Source organism: Carcharodon carcharias, chromosome 15 (genome assembly GCF_017639515.1).
Source record: "Carcharodon carcharias isolate sCarCar2 chromosome 15, sCarCar2.pri, whole genome shotgun sequence".
NCBI classification, from domain to species: domain Eukaryota; kingdom Metazoa; phylum Chordata; class Chondrichthyes; order Lamniformes; family Lamnidae; genus Carcharodon; species Carcharodon carcharias.
In genome coordinates this window covers 56972478-56996122 of record NC_054481.1, presented here as the reverse complement: position 1 = coordinate 56996122, position 23645 = coordinate 56972478, and the positions used below count along the sequence as shown (strand labels likewise).

The following is a 23645-nucleotide window of genomic DNA, read 5'->3' as shown; positions in this document are numbered from 1 at the left end:
CCCAAGTACTATATGTTTCGTTAATTGTTCAATGCATTCACAGGAGGAACTCCACTTTGGCTCTTTCGGTTCATGTGAGCACACAGTGATGCACTTAGCTGTATTAGCTCAGTTTTTTCTGTTCTTACAGTTTGAAATTTAATGCTTACTACTTTGTTTGCAAATTTAAAAGGGATGTGCTTCCTTTCACTCCAGAGAGCTTGAAAATTGTAGTTTGGAATTTTCTTCTAAAACTGCTTTGTATTTTCACTGTCACTTGCCAGCGTAGGATGGTTGCTGATACCCATGTGCACATGCACACTTGTCCACGCATGCACAGAAAATCAATAACGTCACTTTGCTGTGCCCAGCACCAGCCTGCCAGTACCCCTCTGCGCCTGAGTCAATGATGTCACCGCGCACATATGCAGTGATGTCAGTAACCTTTGCACGGTCCACCTCAGAGACACAGTGAAACTATATGGTATTAATGGCTCCATCAAGAAACTGGTGAGATTTCCATTTGTCTTTTTACCAGTTGCAGGGGTTAATTGAAACCTTGCTACACCTCAGCCACTTTATCTGCATGAGCTAATGTACAATTTGTACAGAGCTCCTGCTTGAATCACAGAGCTGTATGGACAGATGTCCACCATCAGACAACTTCCACACACATTAATGCTTCCTCTACAAATTGGTTTTGGTTGAATACATATATAGTTAAATTTAGGTATTTTCTTTATCTAGTGGATTTGGAACTGTTGTGTTAACTTTATGGAGCTGTTAAGGATGCCTTAAGGACAGATAAAAGGACACCTAAAACAGGTGTGATGATTTGAGCAACGCCATCTTTGGTCCTGGTCGCTGCATACTCTGTTACTTGCAATCACATCACAAAGTAACACTGCAAATGCCCAGTGTTGGCAGCGAATGCAGCCCTGTATCTTACATCTCTTTTCCTAGTTCCACACCTACATTGTTGACTTCATTTCATCTAACCCATAATTATTCTATCACTGTCTCTTGGTGTCCAATTACCCACTTTTTTCCCCACCACCATCCTTTCACACTTTTGTAAAGTGCTTTGAGATGTTTTGCTACATTAAAGTCTTGATATAGAAGTGACTTTTTTGGCAATGAGATCCAGTTTCACATTGAACTTAAGCAACATGACAAACCTCTGTTAGGTTAGCTCCATATTGGCTTGTGAAAGGTTGAGTCTTTTTTAAGTGGCTCCTGTAGATGTTTGGGTTTGTAGTTTATTTCTCTACATTCCCATGGGGCTGGGTAATGGTACAAAACAATTGTGAACAGAGAGCTCAGAAATCCTATGAGAATTACCAGGGTGCTGCATATCATCAATGAATGGATCTGCTGTTCCATCTTATCACTTTCTTAAACATACTTTGTTCTTCGGTTTTCCCTTTTTATCTCGTTGGAAGAAGCAAGTGGGCTGCTTTGTTCTGGCTGGTTTCAAGCATCTTTTGAGTGTTGTTGGAGCTGTACTCATCCAGCTGTGAAGAGTATTCCATCACACCCCTGATTGAGCCTTGTAGATGGTGGACAGGCTTTGGGGAGTCAGGAGGTGAGTTACTCCCTGCAGGATTCCTAGCCTCTTACCTGCTCTTGTAGCCACAGTATTTATATGGCTAGTCCAGTTCAGATTCTGGTCGATGGTAACCCCCAGGACGTTTTATAGTGGGGGATTCAACTATGAAATATAGAAACTAGGAGCAGGAGGAGGCCATTTAGCCCTTTGAGCGTGCTCCACCATTCATTATGATCATGGCTAATTATCCAACTCAATAGCCTGCTCCTGCTTTCTCCCCAGTAGAAACATAATGGTAATGCCATTGAATGTCCAGTGGAGATGGTTAGATTCTGTCTTGTTGGAAATGGTTATTGGCTTGTACTTGTATGGTGTGAATGTTATTTTGCTACTTATCAGCCCAAGCCTGAATGTTGGCCAGGTCTTGCTGCATATAGCCACAGACTGCTTCAGAAACTAAAGAATCACGAATGACACTGAACATTGTGCATTCATCAGCTAACATCCCCACTTCTGACCTTATGGTGGATGGAAGGTCATTGAAGCAGCTGAAGATGGTTAGGCCTAGGACACTACACGGAAGAACTCTTGTCCGATGTCCTGTGACTGAGGTGATTGACATCTAACAACCATAACCATCTTTCTTTGAGCTGTATATGACTTCAAATAATGGAGAGCTTTCTTCCTGATTCCCATTGACTCCAGTTTTGCTAGGGCTCCTTGATGCTACACTGGGTCAAATGAGGCCTTGACGTCAAGGACTGTCATTCTCACCTCGCTTCTTGTTCAGCTCTTTTGTCCATGCTTGGACCAATGTTGTGTTGAGGTCAGGAGCTGAGTGGCCCTGGCAGAACTCAAACTGAGCGTCAGTGAACAGGTTATGCTGTGTAATTGCAGTTTGATGGGATTGTCAACAACATCTTCCATCACTTTGCTGATGATCTTGAGTCGACTACCAGGATATTAATTGGCCAGGTTTGTCTTGCCTTTTATGGACAGGACAAACCTGGGTAATTTTCCACATTGTCAGGTAGATGCCAATGTTGTGGCTGTGGTAGAACAACTTGACTAGGGGCATGGATAGTTCTGGAGCACAAGTCATCAGTATTACTCCCAAAATGTTGTTAGGGCACATAGCCTTTCCAGTATCCTGTGCTTTCAGCAGTTTCTTGATATCACAAGAAATGAATCAAATTGTCTGGAGACTGGCTTCTATGATGCTGGGGGCTTTAGGAGGAGGCCAAGATGGTTCATTCATTTGGCACTTCTGGCTGAAGATGGTTGCAAATGCTTCAACCTTGTCTTCTGTAATGATGTGCTGGGCACCTCCATCATTAAGGATGGGGATATTTATGGAACTGCCTCCCCCAGTTATTTGTTTAATTGTGCACATCTATTCACAACTGGATGTGGCAAGACTACAGAACTTTGACCTGATCTGTTGTTTTTAGGATCGCTTAGCTCTGGCTATCACATGCTGATTCCACTGCTTGGCATGCAAGTAGTCCTGTGTTGTAGTTTCAACAGGTTGACACCTGATTTTTAGGTATACCTGATGCTGCTGCTGACATGCTCCTGCACTCTTCATTGAATCAGGTTGAATCAGGTATACGCAAAGCCATGAGGTTACATATTATAATTAAATACAATTCTGCTGCTGCTGCTGCTGATGGCCCATAGCCCCTCACTGATGCCCAGATTTGAGTTGTTAGATCTGTTCAAAATCTATTCCATTTACCATGGTGGTAATGCCAATGCCATACATGATGGAGGGTATCCTCTCTGTAAAGACAGGACTTTGTCTCCACAAGGACTGTGTGGTGGTCACTCCTACCAATACTGTCATAGACAGATGTATCAGTGACAGGTAGGTTGGTGAGGATGAGGTCAAGTATGTTTTATCCTCTTGCTGGCTCCTGCCACAGATCTAGTTTAGCAGCTATGTCCTTTAGGATGCAGCCAGCTCGGGCAGTTGTGGTTTTATCAAGCCACTCTTGGTGATGGACATTGAAGTCCCCCGCCTAGAATAAATTCTGTGCCCTTGCCAGCCTCGGTGCTTCTTCCAATTGGTATTCAACATATTCCGGTGAGACAGGACAAACCCAGGGATGATAGCTTTTAATTCCAGATTTATTATTTAAACTTCACCAGCTGCCATTGTGGGATTTAAACCTGTGTCTCCAAAGCATTAGCCTGGGCCTCTGGCTTCCTAGTCCAGTGACATTACCACAAAACCACTGCCTCCCCTAAATTTTGCATCTTTTTCACACGAAGCAAACAATATAATGAATGTCAATTCTCAGATATTCAAACTAACACTAAGTGTTGCAAAATGAGAGATGGCGAGATCAATAAAAGAACAATGGCTGTTTTTTAAAAAGATTAAATTTTGAAGAACGTATCAACTTTATTTTATTCACATTTTGATGTAAAAAGAAAACTCCAGACAGTCATATATTTTAAAATATGCACTCTTACCACAACAAAACATGAGTATTGCATGTTTTTTTAATTGAGAAAAACAGGTGAAGGAACAAAGCTCACAATTTAGGGCTCCACCAATGCTGTGAGGAATAGGAGAGATGATGGAATAAATTAACTAGTGGTTAAGCACCTAGTCTGCATTTTAACAGTCTGTAGATTGTAGTAGGAAGGGAAAGTGAGGAGTACTTGGAAAGAATGAGAATAGGAAATGTGCATTTGGACTAATGAATATTTGCAACACAATAACGAAAGCAAATTTACTAAAAGAATTGCAGTTTTAGAGGCAGGTAAAAGCACAGCACTGGCTAACCAGGCTAGTATAATCAAGTTCAATCATCTATACTTTTGATGAGATGAGGCTGTTTTGCCCCATGAAATGCAATGGGGTCATTGATGGGGAACTATTAATTTTCCGACATATTTATATAGAGTGTTTAATGTAAGTTGTTATAAGGGTTCCAATCACTGATCAGAGAGGACAAGTGAAGGGGTAGAGTGGCTATACAGGCACCTTCATGTAGTTTCAGCAGAGCAGGGGGAAACAAAATTTTAAATCTTATTACAATACTGCAAGTTAAATCCGATTTTGCCAGAACCTAGACAGAAGAGGAACACAAGAATATGGAAGTCACATAGTGCCACCCCACGCCCCCCTCATGTTACATGTAAGGATTAGGTCATGTCCTGGAGTTCAAGGAAATCCAGCTCATCCTTCCAGTGGCTAACATAGATGTTAATTTCCAAAACACGTTTACGGTTGCGATTTATTTCGTCTGTGTGCAGCTGCAAAAAAAACAAAATCACTGTTACAAATTAAATCATTTGCTCGTTTATTACCCAGCCTTGTTTCTCAAGGTATATTCTTTCCTGTGTAATTCCCCTTTCTCAAATTCCTTGTACTTACCTCTAGCTGAGAAGGAGCTTAGAGCTGTTTGATCCATATGAAATCTTGGACTGACTTTGATTGCCTGAGAGGGTGGGAGAGGAAACTTCCAAAGTTTTTTCTCCCTTATTGGCCATTTTTCTTTTGCCTCTCCCATGGCTCCAGGCAGAAGATTTGTTTTGTCATCATGCTCCAATCATTAGGAGATTTGATGGAGCAGCTTGCTTTTTTCTGCCTGACAATTTTATATGTTCCATTGCCTACTGAAGCTGCCCAGGATTCTGATGTCCATGCACAGTGGTGAGTTGACATTTTTTACTTATTGACCCCTTTCCCTCTTTTCCCTTTTCTCCCAAAGTACGTAGCTTCCAGTTGCTGCCTGTCCAAACAGCTCTGGCTGAGATTGGAAACTAACTGGTTCACGGTAAGAAAAACAGCTGTGTGTACTTGAAGCTACATACAAAAAAACCTCAGTTCTTAAACTGAGGACCCGTCTGTTCTTTCAGGTGGACATACAAGATCCCATGGCACTCTTTTGAAGAGGAGCAAAGGAGTTATCCCCAGTGACATGCCCAATATTTATCTCTGAATCAATATCAATAAAACAGATTATTTGGCCATTATCACAATGCTGTTTGTGGAGGCTTGCTGTACACAAATTGGGTGCCATGTTTTCTACATTACATCAGTGACTACTACACTTCAAAAATAGTTCAATGGTTATAAAGCACATTAGGATATTGAGGTCATGAAAGGCATGATAGACATGATAGCCCATGAACTGGACTGTCGAGAATTACCCTATACCTATTTTATGTAACTGATGCAAAGTTCAATCACTATGTATTTTCAGGTACTGCTGCTTTCCACAGTATAAATCTAGCTGGATGACCCTTTAGCTTCAAATTGTGTGGCTATTCATCTGAACCATATATAAAAGCAAACGCGAAACAAAAGCATTCTGGTTCTCCTTACTTTCTCAATTATATCCGCCATCCAGCCATTTGCCCTCGTCACCATCTTGTCTTCTTGGTTGTCAATCTTAAGCAGGTGCAAGTCATGTGATGCATTAACTGTATTGATGACTGTATCTTTATCTATAAAGAGCTGTATAAAGAAACAAAGAAAACGTGTGCTGAGAAAGCAAATTTTTGGAAATACTAAAAAAACATACATTTTTAATGTCTTCATTAAATCTCAAAATGCTTCACGGCTAATGAATTATTTTTTGAAGCGCAGGAGGAACTAATGATCGCTGCAGAAACCAACTGGTTTTTCTCTCTGAACAGTGGCCTGGCACTTAGTTTGCCTTGACATGGGCTGTGGACTCTGAGAAAGTGGGGGCATGGGATTGACTGAAATAATTACCAGAACAGGAGTGGCAAATTGGTCCCTGGTAATCATGTGTACACTGATTACCAGTCACATGGTTTACCACAGCCCAATCCAGGGTATAGGATAATAATAAAACCTTATAATAGCAGATTTTTTGTGATGTTGCTCATCAGTGAAACGTCGTTATTTTATAATTGGGTTGTCATTCATAAGTCAATAATAGAGAAATTGTAGAAAATATGACATTAAAGACTGTATATGCAATATGCAAAACTTCATAAATATCCATTGAATAGTTGATTATTCCAGTATTATAAATTGTTACATAAACATCCAACAGATAAATGTTGTAAACTATCTACTTGAACATTCTAATGTATGTATCTCAAAGAAAATAAAGCGCCATCTATTACAAAATGAAAATAAATCACATTTAAATGATTGCCCAATGTTTACCCTGCACTGACCTTCGAATGGAAATAGGTAGACTAGCTGTTCTTGAAGTCATGCAGGAGCTGGTTGCTGTGTTTTGGGATTGGACAGGTCAAGGAGCTAACTGCCAAAGAGTTGGACTTGGGATTGGTTGGAGAGCTGACTTCTGCATTTGGGATAGGTGGGTGGCCAAAGCTGCAATATTGAATTGACCCTTCGTGGGATGGATCACATGGACCAGGATGGATCTTGGTAGCAGGAAAGGAGACTGGGTAGAATTGATAAAAAAAGGGTTGGTGTGGAGTGCGTACTTGTAAAGGTGGATAAAAAGGAGCTGAATTGTTTTTGCATTGATCTATGGCATCACATTCAATTGAAGCAGTTGGACAGGAAAGAGTACGGAGTGTCCAAGAGTGACACAGTGTCTATAGCACAGAAACAAGCCCTTTGGCAAAACAGGTGTATGCTGGTGTACATGTGCATACAAGCCTCCTTCCACACCTCTTCATCTAACCCTCAGCATAACCTTCCATTCTTTTTTTCTTGTTTGTTATCTAGCTTCCCCTCAACTATTCACCTCAATTACTTGTGGAAATGCATCCCACATTCTTTCCACTCCTTGGGTAAAGAAGTTTCTCAGTTCCTTATTGGATTGATTAGTGACTATCTTATATTTATTATCTCTAGCTTTGTACTCCTCCATTACATAGTGATGCCAGAGAGGGAAAGGGGAAATGAGATGAAACAGTCAGTGCTGTGCTCACACACCTTCACAGAACCAGCTTCAGAGAAGCATTGGCAGAAGATGTGTAAATGCCACACACTGATGCTCCTATAGGAGGAGAGAAAAATCTTTTAAAAACATTGAATGTTATATTTTGACAAATATTTATTCCTCAGAGCTGTAGAAATTAATATTTTTGACTTTCCAAATATAAACATGGAACATCATTGCAGGAAAAATCCCTTCTCTTACTGCTCGGAGTTCTTCTGACATTTCCTCTTCCCCTTCATTCTTTCCCATCTTGTCATAACTACTCATAGCGATTTCCAACATATTTTCATTGTGACGGTTTTCCAGGTCCCGACACTGAGCTATTGTAAATTATGTTAAGGTTCCAAAGATAGAAGTGCATTTCTATTTATTTCGGAATTATACATTTAAGACACTTCTCCTGTAGCCAATTACTTTTGAAGGGAATAGTTTCAGGGCACCAGACTTCACGGATAAATGACAGTGTCAGTGTGCTGCTTATTATGAAGGGTAATATTGATCCTTTTTTTAAAAAATTGCCACAGGATATGGGTGTTGCTGGCAAAGGCCAGCAGTTTTGCCCATCTCTAATTGACCTTGAGAAGGTAGTAATGAGTTGCTTTCCTGAACTGCTGCAGTCCATGTGGTGTAGGTATACCCACAATGCGAATAGGGAGGGAATTCCAGGATCCTGACTTAGCAATGATGAAGGAAGAGCAATATAATTCCATGTCAGAGTGCTGATGACTTGGAAGGGGAATTTGCAGGTGGCGCTGTTCAAATGCAGCTGCTGCCCTTCTAAGCAGTAGAAGGGGAGGCGGTGACATAGTGGTATTGTCACTGAACTAGTAATCCAGAGACCCAGGGTAATGCTCTGGAGACCTGGGTTTGAATCCCAGGGCAGCAGTTGGTGGAATTTGAATCCAATAAAAATCTGGAATTAAAAGTCTAATGATGACTATGAAACCATTGTCAATTGTCGGAAAAACCCATCTCATTCAGTAATGCCTTTTAGGGAAGGAAACCTGCCATCCTGGTCTATCCTATATGTGACTCCAGACCCACAGGATAATGGTTGACTCTTAAATGCCCTTTGAAATGGTCTAGCAAGCCACTCAGTTGTATCAAATTGTTACAAAGTCAATAAGGAATGAAACCGTACGGACACCTGGCATTGACCTAGGCACTGGAAACAACAATGGCAAACTCGGCCCTATCAACCCTGCAAAGTCCTCCTTCCTAACATCTGGGCGCTTGTGCTAAAATTAGGAAAGCTGTCTCACGGACTAATCAAGCAAGGGCTTGACATAGTCATACTCACGGAATCATACCCTACAATGTTCCAGACACCACCATTACTATCCCCGGGTATGCGGGTATGTCCTGTCCCACCAGCAGTACAGACCCAGCAGAGGTGACGGCACAATGGTATTCAGTTGAGAGGGAGTTCTCCTGGGAGTCCTCAACATCAACTCCAGACCCCATGAAGTCTCATGGCATCAGGTCAAACGGCAAGGAAGCCTCCTGCTGATTACCGTACCCCCCACCACCCCCTCAGGAGAATACCACTTGGAGGAAGCATTGAGGGTGGTAATGGAGCAGAATGTACTCTGGGTCGGGGACTTCAAAGTCCATCACCAAGATTGGATTGGTTGCACCAATACAGCCCAAGCTGGCTGAGTCCTAAAGGACATAGCTGTTAAAGTGGGTCTGTGGCAGTTGGTGAGAGAACCAGCAAGAGGGAAAAAACATACTTGACCTCATCCTCACTGATCTGTCGCAGATGCGTATGTCTATGACAGTATCAGTGGGAGTGACCACCAGTGGAGGCAAAGTCCCATCTTCACATTGAGAATACCCTCCATAGTGTTGTGTGGTACTACCACCATGCTAAATGGGATAGAGATCTAGCAATTCAAGACTGGGCAACCATGAAGCGCTGTGGGCCATCAGCAGTAGCAGAACTGTACTCAGCCACAATCTGTAACCTCATGGCCCAATCTACCATTACCACCAAGCCAGGGGATCAACTCTGGCTTAATGAGGAGCACCGGAGGGCAAGCCAGAAACAGCACCAGGATACCTAAAGATGAGGTGTCAACCTGGTGAAGCTACAACACAGGACTACTTGCATGCCAAACAGCATAAAACTGCGAGCAATGGACAGAACTAAGTGATCTCAGAACCAACGGATCAGATCCAAGCTCTGCAATCCTGCCAGAAGGGTTCTGAATGGTGTTTGACAATTAAAGAAGTCAATGGAGGAGGAGGCTGCAGAAATATCTCCATTCTCAATGATGGGAGAGCCAGCACATCATTGCAAAAGATAAAGCTGAAGCATTTACAACAATCTTCAGCCAGAAGGGCTGAGTGGATAATTCATCTCCGCTTCCTCCTGAGGTCCCCAACATCACAGATATCAGTCTTCAGCCAATTTGATTCACTCGACGTGATGTCAAGAAACAGCTGAAAACACTATATACTTCAAAGGTTATGGTCCCTGACTATATTCCAGCTATAGTACTAAAGACTTCTGCTCCAGAACTTGCCACGCCCCTAGCCAAGCTGTTCCAGTCCAGCTACAACACTGGTATCTACCTGGCAACGTGGAAAATTGCCCAGAAATGTCCCGTACACAAAAAGGACAAATCCAACCCAGCCAATTACCGCCCCATCTACTCTCCATCATCAGTAAAGTGATGGAAGGGGTCATCAACAGTGCTATCAAGCAGCACTTTCTTAGCAATAACCTACCCACTTACACTCAGTTTGGGTTCAGCCAGGGCCACTCAGCTCATGACCTCATTACAGCTTTAGTTCAAACATGCTGAACTCCAAAGGTGAGAGTGGCTGCCCCTGACATCAAGGCAGCATTTGACCTAGTGTGGCATCAAGGAGCCCTAGCAAAACTGGAGTCAATGGGAATCAAGGGAAAACTCTCCATTGGTTGTAGTTATACCTAGCATAAAGAAAGATGGCTGTGGTTGTTAGAAGTCAATCACCCCAGTTCCAGGACATCACTGCAGGAGTTCCTCAGGGTAGTATCCTAGGCCCAGCCTCTTCATCTGCTTCATCAATGACCTTCCTTCCATCATATGCTCAGAAGTGTGGATGTTGGCTGATGATTGCACAATGTTCAGCACCACTCGCGGCTCCACAAATACTGAAGTAGTCCATGTCCAAATGCAGCAAGACATGGACAACTGGCAAGTAACACTTGCGTCAAACGAGTGTCAGACAATGACCATCTCCAACAACAGAGAATCTAACTATTGCCGCTTGACTTTCAATGGCATTGCCATTGCTGGATCCCCACTATCAACATCCGGGGAGGGTTACCATTGACCAGAAACTGAACTGGACTATAAATACAGTGGCTACAACAGCAGGTCAGAGCCTAGGAATCCCGCAGCGAGTAACTCATCTCCTGACTCCCCATAGCCTGTCCTCCATCTACAAGGCACAAGTCAGGAGTATCATGCAATACTCTCCACTTGCCTAGAGGAGTGCAGCTCCAACAACACTCAAGAAGCTTCACACTTTCCAAGACAGAGCAGCCTGCTGGATTGGTGCCCCATCCACAAATATTCTCTCTCTCCACTACCGACGTACAATGACAGCAGTGTGTACCATCTACAAGATGCATTGCAGGAATTTACCAAGGCTCCTTGGGCAGAACCTTCTAAACCCATGACTGCTATCATCTAGAGGGACAAGTGCAGCAGACACATGGGAACACCAGCATTTGGAAGTTCCCCTCCAAGCCATTCACTATCCTGAATTGGAAATATATCGCCATTCCTTCAGTGACACTAGGATTAAATCCTGGTACTCCCTCCCTAACACCACTGTGAGTTCACCTACACCTCATGGACTGCAGTGGCTCAAGAAGGCAGCTCACCCCTACCTTCTCAAGGGGCGATTAGGGATGGGCAATAAATGCTGGCCTAGCCAGCGATGCCCACATGCGATGAATGAATTTTTAAAAAGATTTGGGAGGTGCTGGCGGACCCCAAACTCAGCATCAGTAAGTAGGTTATTGTTGACTAAGTGCCGCTTGATAGCATTGTGGCTTTGTTAATGATTGAAAGTAGACTCATAGGACAGTAATTTTGACAGGACCTTCCACCTCTACCACCTGGGAGGACAAGGGCAGGACCTGCAAGTTTCCCTCCACGTTACACACTATCCTGTCTTGGAAGTATATCACAGTTCCTTTACTGTTGCTCCCTCCTTAACAGCACTGTGGTGTACCTACACCACATGGACTGCAGTGGTTCAAGGCAGTGGCTCGTCACTACCTTTTCAAGGGCAATTAGGGATGGGCAACAAACACTGGCCTAGCCAAAAGGGCTCACATCTTGTTAAAAAAAAATTGGCTGGATTGGATTTGTCTTGCTTTTTGTGGACAGGACATACCTGGACAATTTTTCACATTGTTGGGTAGATGCCAGTATTGTAGTAGTGCTGGAGCAGTTTGGCTAGAGGCATACTTAGTTCTGGAGCATGTCTTCAACAACACAGCTAGGATGTTGTTGGGGTCCATAGCTTTTGCTGTATCCAATGGTGTCAGCCATTTCTTGGCATTTGTGATGGTAGGGACCTCAGGAGGAGGCCAGGATCAATTATTTACTCAACCCTTCTGACAGAATGTGGTTGCAAATGCTTCAACCTTGTTTTCTCATTCACTTACCAGACTCCACCATTATTGAGATTAGGGTTGCCAATCCTCCAGGGTTGGCCAGGAGTCACCAGGAATTGAAGATCAATCTCCAAGGCACTGCTATGTGCAACCCTGGAGAAAAGTCATCGAACATTAAAAAATATTGTCTTTTTTGTAATTTTCTCTGAACATTTCTCTTTACCAGATATAAAAATATTGAAAATGGGGAAAAAAAGGCTGTTTGGCTAATGTCAAGCATCATCCAATTGGGTAATGAGTCTTTTTGCTTTTCAATTGGCATAGGAAGGCTGTGTGTCACAAGGATGGATGACCAACTAATGGCAAGAGCTTGGAGGCAAGTCATGTGATGAAACCTCCAGGAATACATTTGATCACAGTTGACAACTCTAATTGAGACTGGGAATGTTCATGGAGCCTCCTCCTCCCATGAGTTGTTTAATTGTCCACCATCATTCATGACTGGATGTGGCTGGATTGCAGAACTTCGATCTCATTAGTTGGTTGTGGGATTACTGAGCTCTATCTATAGCATCCCACTGTTTATTATGCATGTAGTCATGTGTTGTAGCTTAACCAAGTTGGCACCTCATTCTTAGGTATGCCTGGTCCTGCTCCCCTATGCTCCTCATTGAACAAGGGTTGGTCCCCAGCTTGGTGGTAATGGTAGAGTGAGGGATATGCTGGACCATGAAGTTACAGATTCTGGTGGAATACAGTCCTGCTGCTGCCAACCCACAGTGCCTCATGGATCCCAGTTGAGTCCTTGGATCTGTTCTGAATCTATCCCATTTAGCATGGTGATAGTGCCAGACAACATGTTCCTGCCTGATCTTGTTCCAACCTGGTAGCTACACTTTTCAGGAGGAATTATCAGATAGCAATCAGAATTAAGAACCCTGATTGATTTTTCTCTTTTCAACCTATACAACCAGTTGTAGTGTTTGCTGCTGAGAACAGAAAATTTCACACAGTCTGAGGATCGAACTTAGGATCTTCATGATCTTGTTTAGACTAAACTTTGTCAATAAATTTTGAAATGAGATGGGCCAAGGCGTCAACAGGATGCAGGATAACGGGCTAGGATGATACCGACCTGGCGTCTTGTAGGAATAACCTAATTTCTTGTTTACAATAAACTCTTTTCAGGCCATAATGAATCATCTAGGCCAGTGTGCATGACTAGAAGCTTCTAAATATCCTGAGCTTTCCTTCACAATTTGTACAGAGACAGAATCAAAAGGTTAAATGAATGTTATATCTCCGCCCAGGGGAAAACCTGGGTACTTGGATTTATTTCTCTGTACATCTCTCAGGGACATCATTTACGTCAAAGACTTGGTGGAAAATTCAATGCAACCATATTTGCTTTCTGATTTTAATTCTCTTACACTGTGAATTTTAATATAGCTGTTTTGGAGGATACAAAGGACTAAAGCAGGGGCCATACTGCATTTCCATGGAAAGAGAATTTGATGTCCGAAAGAGAATGTTCCACATTTTGACCAATATGTGGCTAAATTAAAATGTAAGTTAATTATCGAAAGAAACACATTAAATGACTTCTAATACAAAATCAAAATGCTGGAAGTACTCAGCAGGTCCAGCAGCATCTCTGGAGAGAGAAACAGAATTAAAATTTCAGGATGATGACTGTTTGTCAGTTTGATTTTTTTTTTATATAGTACTGTGAGTTTTTAAATTAAGGGAGATGAAAATTGGAAGGAAGACATGATGCAAGTCTAAAATTCAGAGGCGTATAGATATTGACATAAGCAGACTGTTTAACTTGGACCATGAGGGCAGAATTAAAGAATTTAGTTTCAAAATCAGTAGGCTTCAAGGAAGACTGGAGATTAGAAGAATTTTTTGTCTCATGCTAGTGGAACCTTGGCAATAGCAGCTGATACAATGTCAATTAACATTCAAAAAAGATAAATATCTGACTACGATCAGGATTAAAAATTATAAGGATATGCTGAGATCCTCAAACACCTTATGAGATGCAGTGGTTCATGTGGTGAGATGCAGGAATGGATGAATATTTCACAGTTTTTCTGGGATATCTTCTGAGCATCAAGAAGCATATATGTAGAACATACCATCAGGTTTCGAAATGGAATGGGGAAAGTCCATGACTGGGTAACTTGTACCTGGTCCATGGAAGGATCTGTCTCCATAGAATCAAAACCTTTTCTCATTCCATGCTTTGTGTACTGAAGTTAATTTTGCTTACAATGAAGTGTTTACATCAAAGGATATAGAGCTTGTACGTTTTCAATGTAAGTTGAAACTATTTCTGAAATATTTCGTTCAAAATCCCTTGCTGTTTCCTGCAAAACCAAACAAAATAAAGCATTAAAACTAATGGCTGAAGCACAAATACTACAAACTGACCAATGTTTTGCTCCCTCTCAAGAATGTCCCTAACACACTGACCAACATGCATCCTCACCATATTGAAATTAAAACTTTAATTTTCTACTCTCTCATTCCGTCACAGGACTTAAAAACAATGGAACTCCTTCACCTCCTTCAGCCCAGACCCTTTTCCTCCTACAACCACCAAGATTTAATCCCAAGCTTGGTCTCACCCAATCACTATTTTCTGGTGAACATGTCTTCACTCTTACGGTTGAGTTTTGATTTGGTCCTTTATTGGGGCTTTGGCCGTTTGTGTTTCTCAATAAAACATATATTTTTCCGTTGGTTTAAGGGAAATTTCAGGAGGTACAAAGGCAACAAAAAAAATAAGCACCCAGTAGCAAAACACTGCAGTGTGAGCCACAAGCACAGAGCTGCTAGAAACTCCTTACAATGCCATGATGATAACTCCAGCTCAAGTAAAAATGGTAACCAGTTTCTGTTCATTTTTATTTGCTAACTGTTATCAAGAAGATTCAACATAAGATAAACACAGGATACCTTGGTTTTATCTCCTGCCAGCGTCTGCTCCCAATGTGATGACTTGTGTTGGGGTACTTCACGAGTACCAGTAACCCTCTGCTACTTCACACAATGGACATTGTTTAGGGGAAGCCCAGACGAAGAAGGTATCAATTCAACAATTAACACTGCCCCCTCCTCCCCTCCACCACCCCTATCATGGGTTACAATTCTGTCTGTCTAAAAACGTGCACACTTGCACTTGTCAGTTGGAAGTCATTCAGGAACAGAAACCCTGGCTCATTGTTGCCATCCCTAGCTTGTAGACACAGATTGCTTTACCTCTGCCCAGCCACAATCAACTCAATCAGAACTGAAACAAAAACAGAATTACCTGGAAAAACTCAGCAGGTCTGGCAGCATCGGCGGAGAAGAAAAGAGTTGACGTTTCGAGTCCTCATGACCCTTCAACAGACTCGAAACGTCAACTCTTTTCTTCTCCGTCGATGCTGCCAGACCTGCTGAGTTTTTCCAGGTAATTCTGTTTTTGTTTTGGATTTCCAGCATCCGCAGCTTTTTGTTTTTATCAATCAGAACTGAGCTCCTCAGTACCACACCTTTAGATGGCTTTAATATTATTAGACATTTGGGGGGATACACAAAACAACTTTAATTTGAGTTTCTATGGAGAGAGATAGTGATATTTCAGAATGTATTTGTAGATGCAGGTTTCTGATTTAATAGCAAGAATTATTTGTTATTTGATTCAGCAAATGAATGTCATGTCACTTGCTGTATCAAAATACTGTATATTTGGGAAAGATTCATAATTTCCTTGACTAACTCTTCTTTAACCTGTGCACCATGTAGGATTAGATTTTTCACCATAAACTAGTAAATTAAATGTTTAATAAAGAGACTTCTGAAGCAAAGGAGGTGACTGCCACGATGTCACACACACAGCAGTTGAATCCAGATTTGCATTTGTTCCCTCCACATGTTGAGCTTAAGTATTGGCCAGGGTATTAAAGGCAAGGGGCTACAGCTGTTGTTTCAAAATAAGCATGTTAACTAATCTTTGAGCTAACAGGCAAGAAAACAAGAAAATATACAGCACAAAACAAAATGCTAACTAATGGTTGAAAGCCAAGGAACTAGTGCTCTAGATGTGGGATAAGTGTATGAACATCCTGTGATTTTTTTGCACTTCATTTGTGAATTTAGGTCAATCTCCTCACTGAATACCACTTGTTTGCATAACAAGTCCCAGAAGCAGAGAAAATTGCATTTTCTGAACAGAATCAAATGGCAACAAATCAATTTTCCCAGCAAAAACCAGGCACAAGGAGGTGTGGTCTGAGTCTCTAACTTTTTAGTTGCAAGATGTCTTAGCAAAGATTCGGAAGTCAGAGTGTGAAGAATTATGAGAGACTTGCTCCTAGTAAAGTGTAATGCAGCTAATTAGTGATTAGATGGAGTATTTTCTTCACATTTAAGCATCTTTTGGATAACTGCAGTAAAATCTAATTTGATCCTTAATTTACACTGAGTTATCTGATTTCAGCTAGGACATCAATGGATTCATTTCAATTGATTTCAGTGCACCTAGGCTGGAGAGGGGAAAACATCCAGGAATCCAATTCTTCATTGTCATCCTGCCTTTCTTGCACATATCAGGCAAGGGCAGGATTAAAGTTGGCTGTGACCTTCTTAAGGTTGAAAACTTGTCAACGCTCAATGTATCTAAATTCACAAATGAAGGAACTCCTTCACTAAAAGCATCCTTCTGTGCCATAAATTTCTATGGTTTCTAAATTCAGTTTCTTACCTCCAGCTGGTCAACCAGTTGCATTTCTAGGTTCATCAGTTTGCTCCACAGCTGATTGACCTCTACCCTGAAGTCCATGATCCCACTCTCTAGAAGTTCAGGATCAGTAAAATGTTGTATTTCACTAAATTGCTGCACAGAGAAAATAATAGTCAGCTTATCAGTGGACGAGAATATACTGGCTATACTTTTACATAAGAGCAAGTGTGATATATCAAACCTCTAATCTGTAAAATAAATTAGGTTTGATCACAGATTCAGGAAAGAAGAGTATTTCTATACATTAAAATCATACACACTATTCATTTCCACTAATTCCAACCACTTTTTACAGACAGGAGAGCTAAACTGAAACCCCTAATTCCCTTCCGTCCATAATCGGTGTGGTTTATTTTTGAAAAGGTAGATGTGGTCAATTCACAGAGTACCAGCAGCAGACTTTCATGATTTAAACAGAGGATTGTTTATTCACATTCACCCTAAAAGATCTAACACTACATCAGTCACACACCACAAAGATACAATTAAAGAAGGTCGTGCACTTCTACAAGTATTAAAACAGAGGAATAGGTAATAGTTAGTATGTCTTTGAGAGTCCAGTAAAGAAGGAAGCTTTTTCACTTTTTAATTGCATTTCGGATAAGTTCAGATAACTGAGATCAGGTATCCGGAATAACTGCAGGGGCCCTTAAAAGAGAAGTCTGTTCAGTAGGTCACGTAGACAGGCACTCATGGCTGTTGTATCAGCAGGTCCAGTTTCTTTACAGGTGAATTCAGAGCTTTGGAAACAGGCCAAGAGCTTTTTAAAAGACTTTTGAGCCTCTTGGTTATTAAAGGGCAAAGGTGACACAGCCTTTCTCTGCAGCTGTTATCTTGCCATTGTTATTCTGCAGACTGCCTCAGGTCTCTTCTGAGTTCTGGGATAAAAGGATTTCAGTATCAGAGAACCAGTTTCAATCACAAGTTCAACGGCTATTGATATTCAATATAGGGTAAATAGTCGTCTTTCTCACTTAACTTGTGGATTGGTCTCGTCAGCTTTCCTTTGTTACATTTGAAACCTGGAGACTAGACTCAAGGAGTCCATTGTCTTTGTGTTTTGAGGTAAGCTTCAACAATGATAGGCATGAATTCCACAATGGAGTGCTTATTAGGTATGTCCATACAGGGGGAGACCCCCATCCATTATGATTCAATTCAAAAAACTTTCCAGAAGCTTGATGGCCTGTGATGAAGTTGCAAAGGTCACCTGACCCCTAGGCAGCCATCTTAATAGTTCATCAATATCCCTTTTTAGATAAATAAAGGCATTTCCAGAAGCTTTCATATATAGTATATGTTTAAAGTTATGAATATGACATGTCTTTTGCTAGCATGACAGACTATTGAAGCAGCAGGGCTATGAAAAGTAAAAGATCAGAAACAAAGTAAGATTAGAAAAGATAAAAGGTGAGAGAAAGAAAAAGCAGGAGCAAAAGTAAAAACACATAGAGCAATGTGGAATGAAGAAAAATGAGGAAAAGTAAAAGGAGGAGGAGAGAAAGAAAAGAGAAATACAAATAAAGTACTGCAAAAGAGGAGGAAAAGCAAAGACAAACCAAATCATATTGTGAGAATTATTAAAACATAGGCCAGGATTTTACAGCTCCTCCCACCAGTGGGATATTATGGTCCCACCAAACCGAATGGAGATTTAAATGGCTCACCATATCCGCCAGGGACAGACAAGCCCTGGCAAGGCCATAAAATCCTTGCCACAGTCTTAGACTAAACGAGGAGTCTCAAATCAGGACCCCTGTTAAAAACATGCAGCAAAGAATTATTATGAACATCCTTCTGCTTTGCTACATTTGGTTTTGTATTGGTTTTAAATGATGACATTATAGGAATACTTATTGGCCTTAAGAAGTAAAAGCAGTAAAAGCCTGTGCTTGATAGGCAGTGAAAACTGAATAGATCCCATACTTTTGGACATTAGAAAGATTGGCACCAAAAAAATCACTGTCTTGAACACCAATAAAATGGGCCTGCATGAAAGCAGGAGACTCATCTACTGAAGTAAATCATAGAATTAATTGTGTATTACACACATGCATAATCACTTGTATTACAGACTCATGTCTGCTCTTCTAAATATTGGGATGAATCTTCCCATTTATTCACTTATCTTGCACTGGAGCTCTGCATTTCTTGCCCAGACTTCCGAACCAGCCTTCTCAGAAATGCGGAGCTTCCCTGTTCTGGGAGTCCTTCTTCATAGGGATCATTGAGGGAAGCCAAGCCACAACCCCATTTTACTATACTAGCTGCTGTATTCCATTAAATTCAAAGATCCCAAAGGCACTTTGAGAAGCTATGGAGAGAAGATAAGTGTGTAAATGAGTAAGAGGGTAGGGTAGGGTGGTAGGGGGTGGGTGAGGGTAGGGTGGCAGGTAGGTGGGTGAGGGGGTAGGGTGGGTTAGGGTAGTGTTGTGGTCAGGGGGGTTAGTCAGGTAGTTGGGGGGTTAGTCAGAGGGTCAAAGGGGTAGTCAGGTGGGCAGGGGGTCAAGTGGGGTAGTCAGGGATCCCGTGGGGAGTTGTGGGAGGCTTAGTAGTATAATTACCCAGGAGGTAAAAGTGGTTTTAATCTTTCTAAGTTTTCCTGGGTAACTATTCTGTTAAGTCAGAACCATCTGAAGTCTCCGACTCTAACTCAAAGTTTTGGAGGGCTCCAGATGCAGGAGAATTGCCTGTTGGAAGTCCAAATTCCCAGGCAATTCCCACATAGTCAGTGTGTGGGGACTTCCGAGTGGTCTCCTAACGCATCTTGTGGGTGGGGGCGGTACCTCTGAGGTATGACCACTGAGATTGGAAGATCTGGGCCATTGTATTGCATTGACAGTTTTGTAATCATATATTTATATCACAGAATAGGTTTCACAGGGCATGGTGCAGTATTAAAGGAAAAAGAAGGACTTCCAATTATTTTACCATCTTGCGCCACTTTAAGAGATCCCAACTTGCTTTGCAGCCAATTAACTACTTGTTGAAATGCAGTCATTTATTATTGAGGTTTCTGGTTTAGGTTTAAATTGATAGCAACTGGCGTCCCTCCCCCTATGGAAAACCTCAAAGTTGGTATTTGTTTCAATAAAAGACGTTAAGGGTGGAACTTTAATAAAATTGACCCATTCTCAGTAGTGTGGGCGCCAGCAGTAGGTTAGAACATAAGAACATAAGGACAAAAGAACTAGGAGCAGGAGTAGGCAATTCAGCCCCTTGGGCCTGCCCCGCCATTCATTATGATCATGGCTGATCTCATTTTGGCCTCAACTCCAATTTCCTGCCCTCTTCCCATAACCTTTCAACCCATTACTAATTAAAAATCTGTCATCTCCTCTTTAAATTTATTCAGTGTCCTGGCATCCACTGCGCTCTGAGGTAGTGAATTCCACAGATTCACGACCCTTTGAGAAAAGTAATTCCTCCTCATCTCTGATTTAAATCTACCACCCCTTAGACTAAAACAATGGCCTCTCGTTCTAGAATGCCCCACAAGGGGAAACATCTGCTCCACGTCTACTTTGTCTATCCCCTTTAGCATCTTACATACCTCAATTAGATCTCCTCTCATCCTTCTAAATTCTAGCAAGTATAGGCCTAAACTGCTCAATCTCTCCTCATAAGACAAGCCCCACATCTCTGGAATCAATCTAGTGAGCCTCCTCTGAACCATCTCCAATGCAACTACATCCTTCCTCAAGTAAGGGGACCAAAACTGTGCACAGTACTCTAGTTGTGGTCTCACCAATGCCTTGTACAGTTGCAACACTTACCTATTTTTAAACTCTATTCCTTTAGCAATAAATGCCAAAATTCCTTTATTACCTGCTGTACATGCATACTAGCTTTCAGCGATTCATGCACGAGGACACTCAGATCCCTCTGCACTGAAGCATTCTGAAGTTTCTCTCCATTTAAATGAGTCACCTTTTCATTCTTCCAACCAAAATGGATAACCTTACACTTATCCACGTTAAACTCCATCTGCCAAATTTTGGCCCATTCACCTAACCTGTCCATATCCATTTGTAAATTTCTTATTTCTTCATTGCAACTCTGTTGTTGCAGCAGGCTTTACCAGAGCTGTTTAACTCAACCATGGCATTAGTATCCTGCATCTGAGTTTCCTGATCAAGGGTGTGGGTGTGAAGTTGACCCACACCTGTCAATGGAAAGATTTCTAATTAAAGAGACCCTTGCATGGGTCAGAGTAGCAGAATTCTACATTCATTTGAGGCTTCAGCAACCACAAGAAAGGAAGCGAGACATGGGAAGGCGTGCCCCTGGTTCTCTACCTCTTCCCTGGAGCCCGGCTGTGAGGGGTTGCAGTGAAGTGCTGTTTCCAGCAGACGTAAGGAAGAGGCTAGTCTATGAATCCAAACAGGTGTGGATGGAAATAGTTGAGAAAGTGAGCAGGTCTGTAGTCCCTTGGACCTGGGGAAGTAGTGTTACAAGAAGTTCAATGACCTCATGAGGGCAGAAAAGGTGAGTGGCATCCCACTTTCAGGTGCCAACCCTCACACTCTGACTTCTCCAGCATTCTTCTGTAAAGTACTCCTCAGACCAACATACTTTGCAGTTTCACCCATTGCTCTATGTCATTGGCACCCCATTGGAATAACCAACATCCATGCTCACCCTCAACTTTATGCCATCTCACACCCATGCCTCACAGTCACTCTCCACAACCGTTCTACTTTCCTCCTCCCCACAAAGTCCATCTCTTACACTCATAATTTCTGCTTTCCTCATAATTTCTGCTTTCTCTTCTTGCAGAAGAGAGCGCAAAACTACAGGAAACAGAAGCCAGGCGGAGGGGGTTCTGGTGGGGGGGTGGGTGGGCTGCAGCCATAGCCACTCTGGATGGTGGAGTGCATGGCCATTAGTGACAGAGAGATGGGGGTCTCACAGATACCCAGTGAAAGAATTAGAAATCAGATTGCCACTTGGCACATAATGATCAATGATGTTGATTTGCTGGCACCAGTAACTGAAACAACGATGACATTTTACCTGTTCCCCATGTCAGTTCTGATTCAGGTCTTTCATCTCCCAGAAGTCCATCGAGTGTGACACAGGAGCTGAAGCAGGAAGTGGCCAAGGAGTCCTTACAGGAGGCTGCACACTCTAAAGAAACACTGTCAAACAACTCTTGTGCATCCTCCACCAGCTTAGATTTACGCACTTCAGTAGGGACTTTGAGGGAGATGGATAGGTGTCACATAGTGAGACACACATCACAAGAGAGCAGCAGCAACTATTGCAGACATGAACAGCAGTGGAGAGTCCCCAATAAAGAGTGCAGGACATTCCAAGTTCTGCTCAGCTGGACAGCCTTGTGTGTCATCCATGAAGTGGATTCTTCTGAAGCAGCAACAGAAAATGTGAGAGTTTCTGTTAGTATTTCCAGAGACACTACACACCTTTGGAGAGAGATTGGAGGAGTCTGTCTCAAACATGAGTGCTATGATGTCTTAGGCCTTTGCTAGAACATCCACCTCCATGGAAAGCATGGCACTCAGCTGGAAATCAGACATGGCCGGCAACTGGTGCATTCTTGCCCAGAAAAGTGGCCGTATACTCAGTCTACTACTTTAGACAAGATGGAGGAAAGCCTTGCATTGCTGTTCAGCACCTCATGTAAGTGCAACAAATTTCTCTTTAGCTCTTGGCTAGCAGAGAAGTGCAGGTGGGTCATGTGAAGGAAGATGGAGAAAGGGTCTATGGAAGTGGGGACTCTTTTCAAGGTTCTTGTATTTCTCATCCCTCGCCCTACCCTGCCCCTCAAACAGAGTCTCACATGCTGCCTCCTGCTTTGATGACCAATTCTGACCCTGCACAGGCGCAGATGGGGAGTAGTTTGTGTGGCCCTCGGGAGCCTTAAACCCCAGAGGATGGATGCCACAGGCAGCTTGGCTGGCAAAACAGCTTGCCTCCAGCTCTGCTGAAGCCAATTGGGTAGCACCTTATAGGGGTAATTGGAAAGGAAAGACATTTTAGTTACACAAGAGGACTTACTTGGACGATCATAAAAATGTCAGTGTGTTAATCTATTGCAAAATGTGAATGAATTTTGCACTTCATTTCAAGTTTCCATTGTCTAGTTTTCTCCATGACTCCTGCCTTCCAAATTGGAAGGGGAGAATTGTACGATCAGAGCGGAAGACGTGCAAAGTGTATGAATTTGTCTGTGAAAATAATGTTGTATTTGGACAAGTGGGGGTGGGGCTGGCAGTGGGTTTAGAATTGTTGTGCCATAAGGCTTCACACACTCAGGTTATCTGACTCATGCCTGGATGAATCCTTTGCAGGCTTCTCTGGCAGCTGGCTGAGCAGCTGCAGGTATCCTGCTCACATCAGGCTCATCAGCCTCTCCAGCTCCTCCAAGGATGCAGAGCAGTCCCTCTGTAGCTCCAGTCCTCTCTGCAGCACCACGTTGTGCAAGGCACAGCAAACCATGAGCATTCTCAAAATCCTTTCAAAGTACACACTGAAGGGTCTCCTCAGATCTGTCCAGACACTGGAATTGTTTCTTAAGCTTTGGCTTGTTGTAAGAGCACCCTTGAGTTCATATAGCTCCGGTTGTACCTTTCCTCTGCATCACTAGTAGGGATTCTCACAGATTCCATCAGCCACATCTTTGTCTCCAAGAAGCCACCCACTGAGTCTGCTTGGAGGTGCTGTGGGGGATGTGACTGGTGCAAAATGAAGGCAGCTTCCAAAAGTTCTTACATGCACACGCATGAAAACCTTTCACTGGTCCACATACCAACTGAACATTGATGGAATGGA

The 23645-nt window shown here is 42.4% G+C and overlaps 1 protein-coding gene across 5 annotated transcripts in view; it reads right to left on the bottom strand.

Annotated features, from left to right (window-relative positions):
- Positions 1-3897: 3897 nt before the first annotated feature.
- The window catches only part of drc3 (dynein regulatory complex subunit 3), a 64329-nt gene continuing 44581 nt past the window's right edge, over positions 3898-23645 (bottom strand). For 3 of the 5 annotated variants that reach the window (XM_041207086.1, XM_041207084.1, XM_041207085.1), the window contains 5 exons: positions 16812-16943; positions 14360-14430; positions 7639-7762; positions 5871-6002; positions 3898-4795 (listed from right to left, as the gene is read on the bottom strand). In XM_041207086.1, coding sequence (XP_041063020.1) covers positions 4685-4795; positions 5871-6002; positions 7639-7762; positions 14360-14430; positions 16812-16943 — 570 coding nt within the window. In that variant the 3' untranslated portion in view covers positions 3898-4684. The remainder of the gene's footprint in view (positions 4796-5870; positions 6003-7638; positions 7763-14359; positions 14431-16811; positions 16944-23645) is intronic. The other 2 variants (XM_041207083.1, XM_041207087.1) reach the window with 2 other exon arrangements.